Genomic DNA, 16,737 nt, shown 5'->3' on the forward strand with positions numbered 1-16,737 from the left:
TAACCAGGCTACCAGGAAGCCCTTCAAAAGTACACTATATTACTCTTGTTGATTATGATTAATCATCATTGGGAGTATCATCATGATAAAAAGACAAGTCCTGACATTTGAAAAACTGAAGTCGAAAATCTGTTCCAGCTCTTGCTCTAGAGCAGTGTCTTATTACCCAATATTTTATCTTTTCAGAAAATGATCAAATGTGACCACAGAGGAAGTTTAATTCATTATGGAATCCTCGGTGCATGGCACATAGTCATTGCTTAGCAAACATTTCTTGACCAGAATTTTGCTTTCTAGAATTTGTTCTACAGAGAAACTTGCCTAACTGTATAAAGATATAAGTGTCAAGGTGTTTATTTTGGTAGTAATGAAAGGTTGGGAAAACTTAGAACAGCGTCCATCAAGAAACCTGCAGGGTGGGCTTCCCTGGGGGCTCGGTCATAAAGAATCCTGCCAATGCAGGAAGCATGGGTTCGGTCCCTGGTCTGGGAGGATCCCACAAGCTGAGGAACAACCTAGCCCAGTCACCACAACTATTCTGTCTATGCTCTAGAGCTGGGGAACCCAACTACGGAGTCCACACGCCACAAACCTGAAGCCTGTACACCTCGAACCCATGCTCTGCAACAAGGGAAATCATTGTAACGGGAAGCCTATGCACGGCAACTAGAGCGCAGCCCCCACTCGCTGTAGCTAGAGAAAAGCCCGTGCGCAGCAATGAAGACCCAGCACTGTCAAAAATAAATAAAAATAAAATTATATATAAAAAAGAGACCTGCAGGGGGTGATTAAATAATTAAATTGAGATGATGGGATGCCAAGCAGCCTCAAAAGTGATTGGGCTAGATAATATATGTGCTGACATAGACTGATGACCATGATTTATTGTTGAATGAAAGGCAAGTTACAGAAGACCACACACACACTAAAAGTGTCTGGAAGGACATCCCAAGTGTTACCAATGCTTAGTTACCTCTGAGGAGTGGCATTCAAAGGATAAAGCTCATTTTTTACCTGAGGCATTTCTATATTGCTCAAAATTTTAATAACATGCATATGCTATCTTTATATCTAGCACACAACAAAAATATCTTTTAAAGAGTTGCTGGATGGGGCTTCCCTGGTGGTCCAGCGGTTAAGAATCCACCTGCCAATGCAGGGGACATGGGTTTGATCCCTGGTCTGGTAAGATTCCACATGTAACTGAGCCACTAAGCCCGAGAGCCACATCTACTGAAGCCCGTGCTCTGTAGCAAGAGGAGCCACCACAATGAAAAGCCATGCTCTGCAACTAGAGAAAGCCCCTGTGCAGCAACGAAGGCCCACCACGGCCAACAAAGAAAATCAATCTTAAAAAAAAAGAGTGGCTGGATGGAAGAAGGAATGCAGAGGGCCAAGTGAGGGCTTCTTGGCTCCTAAACTTACTCTCTTAACCACTACTCCACGTGGCTTCTCTGAGCCTGCCAATCAAGTCCGCTCAGCAGCTGCATGGAGAACAGCAGCCACTTTCCCTTCTTCCCCGGAAACAACCGTGACTCTGTCCAGGATGGATACATTCAGGCCCCCAAAAAAGAAACCACGCCCGGCTGGCAGACCCCTACCAGGCCCACCCGAAACCTTCCACGGGCAAGAGGAAGCAGAGGTCACCACAAGTAGGAGGAAGAGACCTGGGCTGGCGGTCAGGCGCATCTCATAGGGAGGCGCAGCTGTGGCTATATTGAGACCGGAGGTGTCCAATTAAGAGTTGTAACGACTTTTGTCGTGCGGAAACAGCTGTGCTCTGATGGCAGGGGCACTGCCCTTTGCCAAGGAAAACCTGGCCAGCTCTGCCACTTCCTAGCTGGTGACTCTGGCCCAGAGCCTGACTTTGGGCCTTGCTGTCTTTGTCTGAAAAATGGAGGCGATCATAAGGATTCCACTGGGGAGTCGTGGGGAAAATGCGATAGGGGTGCAGCGTCCCCAGGTGAACCTTGCATGTGGGAAGTATTCCTCATGCGTGTTGAGTGGTCTCAGGGAGGAGCTGGGAGAACACATCAATCCTCGGAGACCAGTTGGCTGGCCTCAGGCAGATCTTAGGCCCATCATTGAACTCCCCTGTTTCCTTATTTGTAAGATGGTAATGGTAATAGTGAGCTTCCCTGGTGGCTCAGCAGTAAAGAATCCACCTGCCAACGCAGAAGACATGGATTCAATCCATGGGTCAGGAAGATTCCCCTGGAGGATGAAATGGCAACCGTCCCCCCCAGTATTCTTGCCTAGGAAATCCCATGGATGGAGGAGCCTGGTGGGCTACAGTCCATGGGGTCACAAAGGAATCGGACAGGACTTAGTGACTGAACAACAATGACAACAACAAATGGTAATAGTATCTGCCTCATAGTGTTTAGGGGAATTAAATTATTACATGTAAAATTTAAGACCTTGTCTGACACCAGGGTCAAACATACATGTCACACATCCGTATGGCAGTGTATGCCACTCAATATATGTGGATTTTACTCCTAGAGTTGAGTTTAGATAGTCTGATATTTGGGTCACAATATAGTCCACACCAGAATCCAGGAAAATAGATGGAGGCAATTGAGGTACCCTCCGGTACTCTTGCCTGGAAAATCCCATGGACGGAGGAGCCTGGTGGGCTGCAGTCCATGGGGTTGCTAAGAGTTGGGTACGACTGAGTGACTTCACTTTCACTTTTCACTTTCATGCATTGGAGAAGGAAATGGCAACTCACTCCAGTGTTCTTGCCTGGAGAATCCCAGGGACAGAGGAGCCTAGTGGGCTGCCGTCTATGGGGTCGCACAGAGTTGGACATGACTGAAGCGACTTAGCAGCAGCAGTATTCATTAATCAGTTCAGTTCAGTTCAATTCAGTCGCTCAGTCGTGTTCGACTCTTTGCGACCCCATGAATCGCAGCACGCCAGGCCTCAATAGATCAGGACTATAGAATGGCCCAGGTGGTGCCGTGGTAAAGAATCCATCTGCCAATGCAGAAAGGATGGGTTTGATCACTGGGTCAGGAAGATCTCCTGGAGTAGGAAATGGCAACTCACTCCAGTATTCTTGCCTGGAAAATTTCAGGGACAAGGGACCCTGGCAGGCTAGTCCATGGGGTCACAAAAGTCAGACATGACTGAGCACACACACACACACACACACACACACATACACACATACACACACAGAATGATACTAGCAGCTAACACTGAATTCCTACTATGTTTAGGCAGTGCCCTATAAACATCGTATGTACATTAACTTGTTTAACCCTTGTTATCCCCCCCGTGAGGGAGGTGCTATCACCAGGCCCATTTTACAGATGGGGAAACAAAGGCTCAGAGAGCACAAGCAACTTTCCCAACATCATACATCCAGTAATGAGCACAGCTGAGGGACTTTCCTGATGGTCCAGTGGCTAAGACACTGTGTTCCCAAAGCAGGGTGCCTGGGTTCGATTTCTGGTTGGGGAACTAGATCCCACATGCTACAACTAAAGATCCCACATGCTGAGACTAAGACGAGGCACAGCCAAATAAATACAAATAAACATATATATTAATTTTAGAATTGTAGTGCTAAAGAAGATGCTTGAGAGTCCCTTGGACAGAAAGATCAAACCAGTCATCCTAAAAGAAATCAACCTTGAACATTCATTGGAAGGACTGATGGTGAAGCAGAAGCTCCAATACTTTGGCCTCCTGATGTGAAGAGCCAGCTCACTGGAAAAGACCCTGATGCTGGGAAAGACCGAGGGCAGGAAGAGAAGAGGCGACAGAGGATGAGATGGCAGGATGGCATCACTGGCTCAATGGACATCAGTTTGAGCAAACTCCAGGAGATAGTGAAGGACAGGGAAGGCTGGTGTGCTGCAGTTCATGGGATTGCAAAGAGTTGGACATGACTTAGCAACTGAACAACAACGAATATATATATTTAAAAAAAGAACACAGTTGAGAGTCAAACCTAGGCTTAAATTCTGGCCCTTAAACTTATGCCTTTAACCTCTATTCCCTGTGGCCTTCCCAGGCCTAAGAATCAGTTCTGCCCAACAGCTGTACAAAGAAAGAGCATCAACTTTCCCTACATCTCCTTGATGCCCCATGCCCTTCAGTGCCCAAGAAAAGAGACTTAGGGGTGGACTCAGCCCAGACCTTGCAGAGGAGGGAGGAAATGGGTCATCTCTGCCCAGCTGGGGAATGGGAAGTAGGGGTTAGGGAAGGCCTTAGACAGGAGGCAGAATTTGGGCTGGACCTTGAGGAAGAGTCAGGATGTCGGAAAGTAGGGACGGGAAGGAGGGTGGAGACGCCAAATCCAAAAAACATTGTATTCTCTTATCTTCTTGGCTACTCTGCAACAATTGATTCTCATGTCCTGAAACCACTCTCCTGCTCATAAAGGAGTTCCCTTTGTTGCCTGGGAAACACTGTAAATACTCTTCAGGGCAGCTGCTAATCACTTGCAGCGTAAAGGCTTAGGGATCCTCAGAGAAGTCCTCCAAAGTGGCTCTTTCATCTGTTTGACATCACCGAGACTTGCGTGATTGTACAAGATAAGATTCACATATCACGTGCATTGCTGGCAATAAGCTGAGAACTGGGAGGTGAGTGAAAAACAACCTCTCAGGAGCCAAAAAGATGTCAAAGTCCATTTGCTAATGCAGTTGGATTTATTTAAGGTTTACTGTTGAAAGAGTAGACTTTGGAGTCAGATAGCTAGAATTGAGTGCTGGTTCCACCGCTGCTACCAGGGCAAACTTGGCCAGGTCTACTTCTGCCCTTTGAGCCTCGAGACCCTCCTCTCTCCAACAGGGATAACAGTACCTACATCATGACACTGCTGTGAGGAATAAAGAGGTCATGCAAATAGGATGCCAATACTTTGCACATAATTGGCCACAGGGAGTGGCTGTGACAGCTTTATGATGCCATCTTCTTCTATTCTCCCCAGCCTTTAAATGTTTCTGTCCCCGACAGTTCCATCTTTCATTCAGTTATAATTCTATGGTTTCAACCAGGACCATGGGTATACTTTGTGTGTGTGTGTTAGTAACTTAGTCGTGTCTGACTCTTGTGACCCAATGGAGTGTAGCCTGCCAGGCTCCTCTGTTCATGGAATTCTCCAATTGTGCCTTGGTTAATCTGAATTTTTTTTTTTTTAATCTCTAGCCTACTCCCAGGAGCACTGGGCACACCGCTGAAAAAGGATGGTAAGTCTTGTGGGAGTTATGGAGGGAGCAGACTCAAGGCATACACAGATTTTTCTAAGGCAAGCCCACATGTCCACTAGAGTAGGGGTCCCCACCCTAACTGCCAGTCCATGGCCTGTTAGCTATACTGTAGGAGGTGAACAGCAGGCAAGTGAGTGAAGTTTCATCTGTATTTATAGCTACTCCCCATTGCTCACATTATTCCTTGAGCTTTATCTCCTGTCAGTTCAGCCATGGCATTAAATTTTCACAGGAGAATGAACCCTATTGTGAACTACGCACGCGAGGGATAGAGGTTGCACACTTATGAGAATCTAATGCCCGATGATCTGAGACAGTGATGCTAGCACCAGGGAGTGGCTACAAATACCATCATTAGCACAATAAATGCAGTGCACTTGAATCATCCTGAAACCATCCCTCCCACCCTGGGCTGTGGAAACACTGTCTTCCATGAAACCAGTCCCTTGTGCCAAAAAGGTTAGGAACCCCTGCTCTAGAGACTAGGGCCAGCCCATATCAGCCCAGAGCAGGAAGGGAAGAAGTGGGTCCTGACAAAAGTTGCCCTATGCCTTCTGACAAAGCAAATCTCCTAAACAGGAAAGAAAGGATGCTCTACCCTTCTCAGTGCTCCTCAGGGCCAGGGACTATCTCGGGCACCTGTCCATCTCCGGTGCCAGGCCCAGCGCCAGGCACAAAGTGCCCAGACAACACTGTTGCCGAAGCGCACATAAGTAGTTGTTGTAAGAATGGAATAGGCTTTGGAATACACATAGTACTACAACGCAGACTCTGATATCATAATCCAGGTTCTACGAGATCCTGGGCAAGTTAGTTTTTCTAAGTTTGCTTTCTTATATACAAAATGAAGCCAACCCGAATTCCCTGGCAGTCAGGTGGTTAGGTCTCTGTGCTTTTACTCCAAGGGCTCGAGTTTGATCCCTGGTCAGGGAACTAAGATCCCACAGGCTGCATGGTGCAGCCAAAAAAATAATAATAATAAGGCTAACATTAGCACCCAGCCTTTAACGTTGTGGGGCTAACTAAAAGACATAACACAAAGAATTTAACATGTGATTGGCCAATCATTATGCTCAGTAGTCATAACATGTTGTTATTATCTGTGGTAAGATTTCAAAATTCCTCAGTAGAGGAATGAAAGAATCCAGGGCAAGGTCAGTACAAGACAGCAAAAAGGACTGCAATTTTTAAGTTAGATTCAGAACAAGGAGAAGAACAAGGAAGGGATGGGTTCACTGTTGAGGGACGATGGTAGAAAACTAAGCAAGAGAGACAGGGAATTACTCAACTCTCAATGAAAGTTTGTCATAAAAAAGGATAATCTTCAAATTACAAAAAAGTAAACATCATCTGAAAAGGAAAGAGAAGCTCAATAATATAGGAGGAGAGTCAGCAAGCGCCTATTTAAATTGGCTTTTGTCTCTAGACTTAAAATGACATCAGAGGACATTCAAATAACTTGCAGATGTGATCAGTGTCTGTAATCTTGAGAAGTCAGAACAGAATCTTTCCAACTTTCAAAAGGGGTGTGTGCGAGAACGTACGTATGAGTGTTTGGGGAGGAGAGTTTGGAGTTTAATTCTGGGAATTGCAAACCATGGAGTTCAATGTTAATCCCCAATTCAACAGATGGTCCGTGACCATTTAAAATAGACAGCCTGTGACCATTTAGAAAAGAAACATTTGATTGCTAGGAGCCAGTCTGGGTTCACTGGAAACAAGACACATTAGACAAATCTTACTTCCTTTTTAAAAGGGATTTTACCAACCGGTGAAATAGTACTTATGTTTGCTAAGGCAATCCACCCACCTATTTGGTATTTATTAATCACTTCCTATGTCAAAGACATACAAATGACACAGGCCTGGTCTCAGAAGCGGCTCCTACTGTGGTTGGTCAACCCAGTGGTGACCTGTGGCTGACTGGTAATGACTCTTAAAGTAGTCATTGCTAGTGGAATAGCTCTGCCTGAAGCCTGCAGATTACTGGGTCAATGTCAATTCAGAGGGAGATCTTGGGATCTGCTTTGATTCATGTTTTGTTCAATATTTTGATCAAAGGTTGAGTTTGGAAGGCCCAGAAGACATGCATATCCAATGAGCTCATGACAGAGTGAGAATGACTACCTGGTGGATGGTGGAATTCTGATTCAAAATGATCTTGAGACCTGTTGGAATAAGCAATGTGACTGATAATAAAATCTAACCCAGCTCAAGGTTGCACTAGAACATTAAGTACCAAGTTCCAGTCAAAGGAAATAAAACCTGAAAAGCTGTGGGTGCAATAAAAATATGAAGGACATGGAAGGCCCAAGGGTGGGTGAGAGGTCCAGACTCCACGTGAAAAGCCTGTGAATGGATCTGAGAAGCAAGTAGAAACATGCTTAGCACACAGTAAATGCTCTTCACGAGTTAGCATTTGTATACAATTATCAGTAGAAGCCTCCCATCCTCCTGGGCTTCCCTAGTGGCTCAGATGGTAAAGAATCTGCCTGCAATGTGAGAGACATGGGCTCAATTCCTGGGTTGGAAAGATCCCCTGGAGCAGGGAATGGCCATCCACTCCATTATTCTGGCCTGGAGAATTCCATGGACCGAGGAGCCTGGAGGGCTACAGCCCATGAGATCACAAAGAATTGGACACGACTGAGCAACTTTCACACTTTCCAATCCTCCTGTGGGGTGAATGAGTATATTTCCCAGGAAGGTCATTCACAGCCATAAGGACTCAGCTCTCCTGATCGGGGGTCCTGGCAGAGGAAGTAATGCTCAGTTACCTTCTCCCCAGGTGTGACCGAGATACGCCATACACAGTGCATGTGGGCAGAGTAGCCGTTGGGGTACTCGGGGGAGGAGAAGTTGCCTGTACTGTCCTGCAGGGTCTCTCCACAGGCTGTCAAGGAAAGGAAATGATCAGATTGCTTGCTGCAGGTACCCAGACCCCGCAACCGTCTGGCTTCTCGTCCTGAGCCCTGGTGCCCTTTGCGGGACAGGAGACTGGTTGAGCAGAGGAAAGAGTCTGGGATGGTTCTGTCCCTTTAAGATCCACCTCCTTCTCCTCTTTTTCTACCTAGTGCCAGGGATGCCCTGTTGTCAAGGCAACAAGCCTTCCAGAGTTAAGGTCAAGCTCCTTGGGAGGGCCTCACTCTGTCTCACTTCCTGGGAATTGCTCTGCACGCATGCCCCGCCCCACCCCCCCGCCCCGCCTTGGCTTTTTCTACTCCCACTGCCCCTCACTCTCAGAGACCCTCAGAAGGTGGGTGGCTCAGCACCTCCCCACTAGATCCAAGCCCCAGTTTGGGTCTGTAACTTGAACACTGCTCCTACTTGGGTGACCCCTCCTCAGAAACCAGGCTGCTTCTGACTTCTAAGTCTCATAGCTTCAACCTTCTTGGCCCCAGGGCCTGCCCTCCACCCCACCCTGTCCCGTCCCCATCCCTGCCCTGACCTGGGCACTTGTAGAGCTTGCGTGCCTGGGCAATGTCCCCCTTGCTGAGTCGTGTCCTCTGGCCAATGGGGGGCTTCACCCCATTCACCTCGTACTTGGGAACGATGGTATCCAGAAAGATGCCCCTGGGGAGGAGGAGAAGCCCAGCCTGGGGTGAGAATCGATCGGAAGGAGGGCGGCTCGCCTGCATGCACCCAAGGTCACGACCCTGCCAGAGCCCAGACATTCCTCAGCAGGGTCGGGGACGGGTGGAGACATCTCACCCTGTCATTACACTGCCCACTGACCAGCTGCCACTCTGCTCCGTGGCAGCCACGCCACAGGGCCTGGGGGAGCCCCGGGAACACTTGGGAGGTCGAGAACACAGACCTAGGAGGCCCTGGGGACCCACCTGTGCCCTGTCTGGCCCACCTCCCAACCCTGGGAGACCTCAGACCCCCTAGTCAGCCATGTCTCAGCCCTGCTTCTGAGGCCCCTTGTGTGTATCAGCCCTGCTGACACCTCTCCCAGGACTACCCAGGGCCAGCCCTTCTTCCTCCTGATGGCACCTGGGACAAGGCCAAAGGGCAGGTTTCACTGTGGCCAGACCAGACCCCAAAACAGCCCCTCCAGCTCCTGACCCATCGTGTCTCCTGTCCCCCCAGTTCTTGCCTGCTGGGTCCCGGGTGTTTCCATCTGGGAAGATCAGAATGCAGGCAGAGCAGGCAGCCCTCCACCTCCCCAGGGCCCCTGACTCACACCCAGCTGGGTAGACCTCAGCAGGAGCTGGGGTGGGACTGGTGGGAAATGGGTGGTCTGTGGGTGGGGGCTGGGGTGACCTCACCACCCTTCCTTGGTCTATTCCCTCAGGTCTGGAGGCAGGAAGAGAGGGTCTAGAAGGAGCGACCGAGGAGAGGGGAAGGGCCAGTGTCTGGGAAAGCAGAGATGGAGGAAGAGGGCAGAGCCAGGCATGGGAAAGGCCAGGCGTGGCGGGTGAGGGAAAGCCTGAGGAGGGGGAGGGGCAGAGTCCCATACTCAGCTAAGGAGAAGCTGGGATGGGGAGGCTGGGCCAAGACCGCTGGGGGTTCTGCCTGTGGTTTCTGGGAACCTATGCTTAGTCACTCAGTCCTGTCTGACTCTTTGCAATATCCCCTGAACTGTACCCGATCAGGCTCCTCTGTCCATGGGATTCTCCAGGCAAGAATACTGGAGTTGGTTACCATTCCCTTCTCCAGGGGATCTTCCCAACCCAGGGATCAAACCCGGGTCTTTCCCACTGCAGGCGGATTCTTTACTGTCTGAGCCACCAGGAAGCCTGGGCTCAGGATAAAGAGTAGGTGTATATGCACTCATGAGTTAGGGAGCGGGGCTGATCCAGGACAGAAGCCAGCCTTTGTACAGATCAGTCAATTACCAAAAGGCAGACCCACCAGAAAAATGTGCCCCCTTTGGCAGATGGTTGAGGGAAAAACTCAGCTCCCTCGGGCTGATACAGCTCCGGGGCCTTGGCATCCCATGTGCCTGGGCAGCAGCTGGGTTTCACCCTCCTGGGCCCACTGTGCCCAGTACTAGGTGAGGAACCTAGGCCCTGGGAGTCCCAGTCCTGCCACCGATTCACTGCGGAAGAGAACAGCAGGGCAGGCAGCACCCATGGGTCCTCAACCACCCAGGGGCCCACTGCTGTCCTTACTGATGACCCCAGTGGGGCAGGCTAGTGCAAAGTGGGAGGTCTACAGAGGGCAGGGCTGGGCTGCCCCAGAAGAGGGGGGCCCCCATCTCTCACCTGGAGAATGTGTTCCGGGCATAGTGCATGATACTGTCAAAATCATAGGTCTCCCCCAGGGACTCCACCTCCTGGACCTCCATCTTCAGGAAGTTATACTCCTGCCCTGTGAAGACCAGGAGAAGGGAGTGTGGGAGGGGGAGGGGGTGGGGGCGGGAGGGGGCAGGTCTGTGGGGGTTGCAGCGCTACCTCTTTAGGGTCAGGGATGGGGTCCCCTCTGCTCTTGAGAGGTGACCCCCTACCTGGGGGTCCAAAAGCGACCCAGGGAAGCCTTGGGGAGAGACGAATCTCTAGAAGCGTCTGTCCAGCAGGGTGTAGGTGGGGTGAGGATATGCTGGAGAAATGACTCAAGGGACAATAGGAAGGAGGCGCCCATTTCTAGAACCACCGGGGAGATGAGAGCAGTGAAGAGGGGAGGAGAGGGAGGAAGTAGGAAGGGAGGGAAGAGAGAGCATAGTCGGGAGAAAGGAGAGAGAAAAAACCCTTTAGAGGACAGAATAGGCAGAGAGCTGAAGACGGTAAAAGTGAAGAGAAAGCCTGGGGAAGCACGGAGAAAGGGCCGACCCCTCCCCAACCCCCACCCTGAAGGCCAGGTGGGTTCTGGCTGCTCCAGGCAGCCCTGTGTGCAGGACCTAGACCTGTCCCGGCCCCCATCTGACAATGGATTTGTGGTCCCTGAGCTGCCACTGACCCAGAGAAGATGTTTCAGGGGGAGTGTTTGGACCCCAGGCACAGCTGGGACTGTAATACCACGTTGAGCAAAGGTGATGGCTTAAGGGAGCAGCCCCCACCCTGACCAGGGACCCTGGAGGGGCAAGCAGAGGTCTGTACCTGGCTGGATGTTCTCCCGCACGATGGAGACGTGGCGGTCTCGGTCGGGTCGCGTGTGCTCATGCCAGAAGCCGATGACGTGACCCAGCTCGTGGACCACGATGCCAAACTTGTCACAGTTCTTGCCGATGGAGATGGCCTGGGGGCCCCCGCCACGGCGGCCCACGTAGGAGCAGCACCTGGAGGGCGGGGCCAGCTCAGGGGGGCGGTCCCGAGCTGGGGGAGTGCATCCACTCAGGGGCCGGGCGTGGCTGCCAGGGGGGCCAAGGAGCAGAGGGGTGGAGGAGGGGCCTGAGCGCGTGATGCGTGATGCCCGGGCTGTGTGCTGGGGTCTGAGCCACATCCGGGGCAGCTCCTGGGGAAATGCCCCCATGGCGGGAGGGGACAGATGACCCAGGGCCGTGCCTGGGGGGACGGCTGCAGTGCCCAGGACCGAACACGGGCTAGGGCGATGGCCGAGGGTACAGCGCCCAGGGGCCCCTGCTCACCCGCAGGGTCGGTAGGTGAACACGATATAGCTGTCCTCGTCCGTGCGCTCCAGGAAGGTGACACAGGTGTGCTTCTCCCAGTGCCTCATGGCCTGCCGGAAGACTGCCCTCTGGCTACCTGTGGGGACAAAGGAGGCCAGGCTGCCAGTGTCCAGGTGGGCTCACCTCCAGCTTCCGCTAAAGAGTCAGCCATTCATCAGACAGGCAGAAGGCACCACTCACCCCACCGCGCAGGACGGGGCCGCGCCGAGGCTGGGGTGGGGTGCAGGCTGCTCGGGGGCCCCCACCCCCAACCACCCCCAACATCATGCTCACCAGTGAAGTTGCCCCCAATGACAAAGGGGATGACTCCATCAGGCCACACCCGCTCTGGTCTGGACGTTGCTGCCCGCCGGCTCCGGGACCGGCTTTTCCATCTCCCACGGCTTCTCCTCTGAGGCTTCATACTAGCGTTCTGGCTGTTGAGGGTAGAGGAGTTTCCTGAAACTGAAAAAGGAAGCCATTGGTAGCAAGAGCATGAAGGGCAGGAGGAAGCAAATGACAACCGACCCTCATTGTCTAGGGGTTCTGTACCTGCCCACTCACTAAAATTTGTAAAACCCCCAAATCAAGACCATCAGCTCTTTCATGGTCACTGGCTGTGATGCACAGAGCAGTGAAAAATTTGAGTCACCCAATGTACATGACCTGGGCTGAGCCTGAACAAGGGGACAGGCTGCCTCCCTGTTTCAGCTCATTCTGAAGGTATCTTCTTCATAATTTAGTTAGTGCCACTTTTTTTTTTTTTTTGCATTTTTATGCCTTTTCTTGGTGATTTCACTGTCTAAAATGACCTTCCCCTTAACTCCCAGGTACAAGAGGGCTGGGATGTATATACAGAAAATACCTGTGTTAGATAATCTTCATTCAGGCTTGACTTACAGTGCTGTTGACCATGAGTTCAGTGTTAATAAATCAATGATATAGCAAATAAGATGTCTTTAAATAGAAACACATATATGACTTGGTTATGCGTTAACAAGTTGATGAAAATGTGACCAGAGGCTTGTAGGAACTTAACCTTGTATTTCTCCTAGGAGTAATGGCTCAGAATTCACTAATTCAGTGTTTGCAGTGACTTTATGGGACAACTAACTATAAGGTTATAGTTATAACCTTATAACTATAAACTGTAGCTGTCATGAACAATAAGAATAGACTACAAGTGAGTAAGAGAACAGCGGTGTACTCATTCCCCTGGACCTACAGGGAACCTGAGACTAGGAAACATTGCTGCTCAGCTAATGCAAGTGTTAGTCGCTCAATCATGTCTGACTCTATGTGACCCCATGGACTAGAGCCCACTAGGCTCCTCTATCCATGGAATTCTCCAGGTAAGAATACTGGAGTGGGTTGCTGTGCCCTCCTCCAGGGGATCTTCCCGACCCAGGGATCAAACCTGAGTCTCATGCATTTCAGGCAGATTCTTTACTGCCTGAGCTACCAGGGAACCTTCATAATTGTGGAGCATACAGAACTTAATGTCTTCTTTAAATATTCCCAAGTACAGGTCCTCATTTGACACAGTAGCTCTAATGCTGGACTGGGCAAGTGTCACTATCTACATTTGACAGATAAAGAAACTAAAGCCTAAGATTTGTCCAAAGTCAGATGGTAAGGGGCAGGTCCAGGTGATCCAAATCTCCATTCAGCTTTCCCCTTGTCTTTCCCTTTATCCCATGTATCCTAGTCCCCCCACTAAGGTCAAATAAGCCTTGCCAGTTATCAGGCTACCAGGTCACCCTCCAATGCCAGCTGCTCACTGGCATAGTTTGACCTTTACTCCATGGACTGCCCAGCGAAGATCCTCCCTCATGCAGACTGGACAACTACCCAACACCACCAGAGTGTGCCCAGAACAGGCCCCAAGTGAGAATCCCCCACTTTGGCAAGGGGAGGGTTATCTGTGAGCAGGACCACGTTGCAGAGCAGTGAGAAGGCTGGACAGAACTAAAAGAGCCCAGGGCCTCGACCCCACCCTCCCCTCCCCCATTCACAAGTGCCAGGCTGGCTGGGAGGTGCTTGGACCCACCCCTGACCTTGAAGAGCTTCGAGTCCAGTTGGGGAGAGAGAGGTATAAACCAGTCATTGCAGTGTGATTCGACTTGTGAGATGCTAATAGTATAAGCCCAGAGCAGAGAGAGCACAGCAAATGGTGGCCTGGTCATGCCTGGGAGACGATCAGGGAAGATTCCCAAGAGAAGCTCTTGAGATGGGCCATGAAGGATGCATAGAGGCTTGCAAAATGGGAGCAGGAGGAGAGGCCAGGAGGGATTGTGGGGCTGAGCAAAGAACTTCGGATTTAGAGTGTGAAGGCTTGGGTTCCTGTCCTAGTTCCGCCACTGACTAGCTCTGGAATTTTGAGCAAGTCACCTTACCTCTGTGATTCTTGGTTTCTGTACAGACAGTCTGTGATTTATGATGGTTTGACTTACCGTGTTTTGGCTTTATGATGGGACGAAAGTGATCCACACTCAGGAGAAACTATACTTCAAAGTTTGTATTTTAAGTTTCCTGAGCTAGCGATAGGCAGTATCCTCTCCTGAGATGCTGGGCAGTGGCAGCAGGCTGCAGCTCCCCACCAGCCACACCATCGTGCCGGGAAACAACCCACACATTTGCAACCATTCTGTACCCAGACTATCATTCTATTTTTACTTTCAGGACAGTATTCAATAATTACATGAGGGATTCATCATTTTATTATAAAATAGGCTTTGTGTTAAGATGATTTTGCCCAGTAATAGGTGTATGTAAGTGTCCTGAGCACCTAGATCAGGGGTCAAACCCGTGTCTCCTGCATCAGCAGGCAGATTCTTTACCACTGAGCCAGCAGGGGAGCCCTCGCAGACTGTAACTCTAGGCTAGGCTGAGCTACAATGTTCAGTAGATTAGGTGTATTAAAAGCATTTTCAACTTCAGCTATTTTCAATTTGTGATGGGTTTATTAGGATGTACCGCATCTTGGCTCAGATAATAAAGAATCTGCCAGCAATGCAGGAGACTCAAGTTTGATCCCTGGGTCGGGAAGATCCCCTAGAGGAGGGAATGTCTACCCACTCCAGTATTCTTGCCTGGAGAATTCCATGGTCAGAAGAGCCTGGAGGGGCTGCAGTCCATGGGGTCACAAAGAGTTGGACACGACTGAGCAACTAACACTTTGACTTTTTGACACTTTCAGCCCAGTCATAAGGTGAGGAAGATCTGTGTCTGTAAAGTGGGAGTTGTCCTGACCTACCTTTGAAGGTGGTTGGGGACAGTCAGGTTAGATAATGTTTTTGAAAGTACTTCCTAAACTGTAAGCAAAAATAACATGGGTGCTTAGCTTCTGGGTATGTCTACACTTGCCACTACGCTGGGGAAGGGATACAAATACACTAGGAGAAGACAAGCCCTTATGCTGGATTCAAGTTCACCACTTCTGTCCTGGAAGGGCCTGGCTGAGAACAGAGGCATTCCCTGTTTCTCCAATTCTGGAACCTGTTTCTGGGACAGAGGAGGGCTGGCCCGTACCCAGTGTACCTGCAGCTTTGATGGAAGACCTGCGGGTTGCACGCTGTCTGAGATCCGCAGCCTGCTGCACTTGGAAGGCCCTCAAGTCCTCCTCGTCCAGGGCGATATCCCCAAGGAAGGCAGCTGGAAAGAGAAGAGGCAAGGACAGTCAGTGCCCCAGTGCAGCACTGACAGCCTGACCCGTGGCCACCGCCCCTGGCCCTCACTGCAACTGTAATCCTCAAATGCCTTCTAAGGAAGAGCAGTAGTGGGGGGCCAGCTTTGAGGCTCTTTTGGGAAACTCAAGCTCATTTTTCAGTTGGAATCTCATCAAAGCTGATGCTCAGCTCCACCAGACTTCTCAAAGACAGAGTCATTTCACATATTCCATCATTCTTTAGCAAATGCCTAGTAATGTCTCAACAGTAAAGAATCCACCTGCAAAGCAGGAGATGTAGATGGGGGTTGGATCCCTGGGTCAGGAAAATCCCCTGGAGGAGGAAATGGCAACCCACTCCAGTATTCTTGCCTGGAGAATCCCACGGGCAAAGGAGCCTGGTGGGCTATAGTCCATGGGGTCACAAAGAGTCTGAGCACACAGTAAGCGCCTACTGTGGGCCAGGTGCTACTCCAGTGATTAGCAAGACATAAGTGTTTCCCACTCGCTTGTAGGAAACTGACCTTCAAACATATACAAGTAAACAAAAACAGAGCTGGAGAATTCCAGGAAGGGATGGGTATTACCAACAAAATCAAAGGCATTAAGAGGACAGAGTGTCTACTTTGGGGGTCCGTAACCTTGGCATTGTGCTGGGCATATGGAATTCGCTTAACAATTGCCATTTCAATTACACTGAGGGGGACCCTATGAATAAAAATGGGAGCAGGAAAGTGTGGTAGGGAAGTCAGGACACCTGATGGGCTTGGAGGAAAAGGTTTAACAGTGATTCCTGTTCTGAGTCTCAAGTCCCCTCTAGGGAGGGAGAAAGATCTGGGGGAAAAGAGTCCCCCACCCCAGGGCATTTTGATTTCTCTTGCTGTGGGGAGAGGTTTCCTGAGGGGTATGCCCAGCCAGCAGTGGGATTGCTGGGTCATATGGCAATTCTATTCCCAACTTATTTTAAGGAATCTCCATACTGTTCTCCATAGTGGCAGCACCAGTATGCATTCCCACCAACAGTGAAGGGTGCCCTTTCCTTCACACCCTCTCCAGCATTTATTGTTTGTAGACTTTTTGACAATGGCCATGCTGACTGCAGTGAGATGACACCTCACTGTGGTTTTGATTTGTGTTTCTCTAATAATGAGTGATGTTGAACATCTTTTTATGAGGTTTCTAGAGGGATGGACTGAACAGTCTGCTTTCTGAGAAATACAGGGGGAGCTGAGCCCTTTGGAAAGTGCTTTGGAAGGTGCTCAGATGCAAGTTTCACGCTGGGCTGCCGTGGG

At 50.2% G+C, this 16,737-nt stretch overlaps 1 protein-coding gene across 7 annotated transcripts in view; it reads right to left on the bottom strand.

Annotated features, from left to right (window-relative positions):
• BMP1 (bone morphogenetic protein 1) overlaps window positions 1–16,737 on the bottom strand; it is a 46,900-nt gene that overhangs the window by 22,113 nt on the left and 8,050 nt on the right. For 4 of the 7 annotated variants that reach the window (XR_011253923.1, XR_011253921.1, XM_069574019.1 and 1 more), the window contains 7 exons: window positions 15,319–15,432; window positions 12,073–12,243; window positions 11,758–11,875; window positions 11,270–11,448; window positions 10,439–10,544; window positions 8,677–8,801; window positions 8,006–8,121 (listed from right to left, as the gene is read on the bottom strand). Coding sequence is in view for 3 of the 7 variants with exons in the window: in XM_069574019.1 (XP_069430120.1) it covers window positions 8,006–8,121; window positions 8,677–8,801; window positions 10,439–10,544; window positions 11,270–11,448; window positions 11,758–11,875; window positions 12,073–12,243; window positions 15,319–15,432 (929 nt within the window). In the remaining 4 variants the exon portion in view is untranslated. Of the gene's footprint in view, window positions 1–8,005; window positions 8,122–8,676; window positions 8,802–10,438; window positions 10,545–11,269; window positions 11,449–11,757; window positions 11,876–12,072; window positions 12,244–15,309; window positions 15,433–16,737 lie in introns of all 7 variants that reach the window. The other 3 variants (XR_011253922.1, XR_011253920.1, XM_069574018.1) reach the window with 1 other exon arrangement.

This window comes from Ovis canadensis, chromosome 2 (genome assembly GCF_042477335.2).
Source record: "Ovis canadensis isolate MfBH-ARS-UI-01 breed Bighorn chromosome 2, ARS-UI_OviCan_v2, whole genome shotgun sequence".
In the NCBI taxonomy this organism is placed as follows: Eukaryota; Metazoa; Chordata; class Mammalia; order Artiodactyla; family Bovidae; genus Ovis; species Ovis canadensis.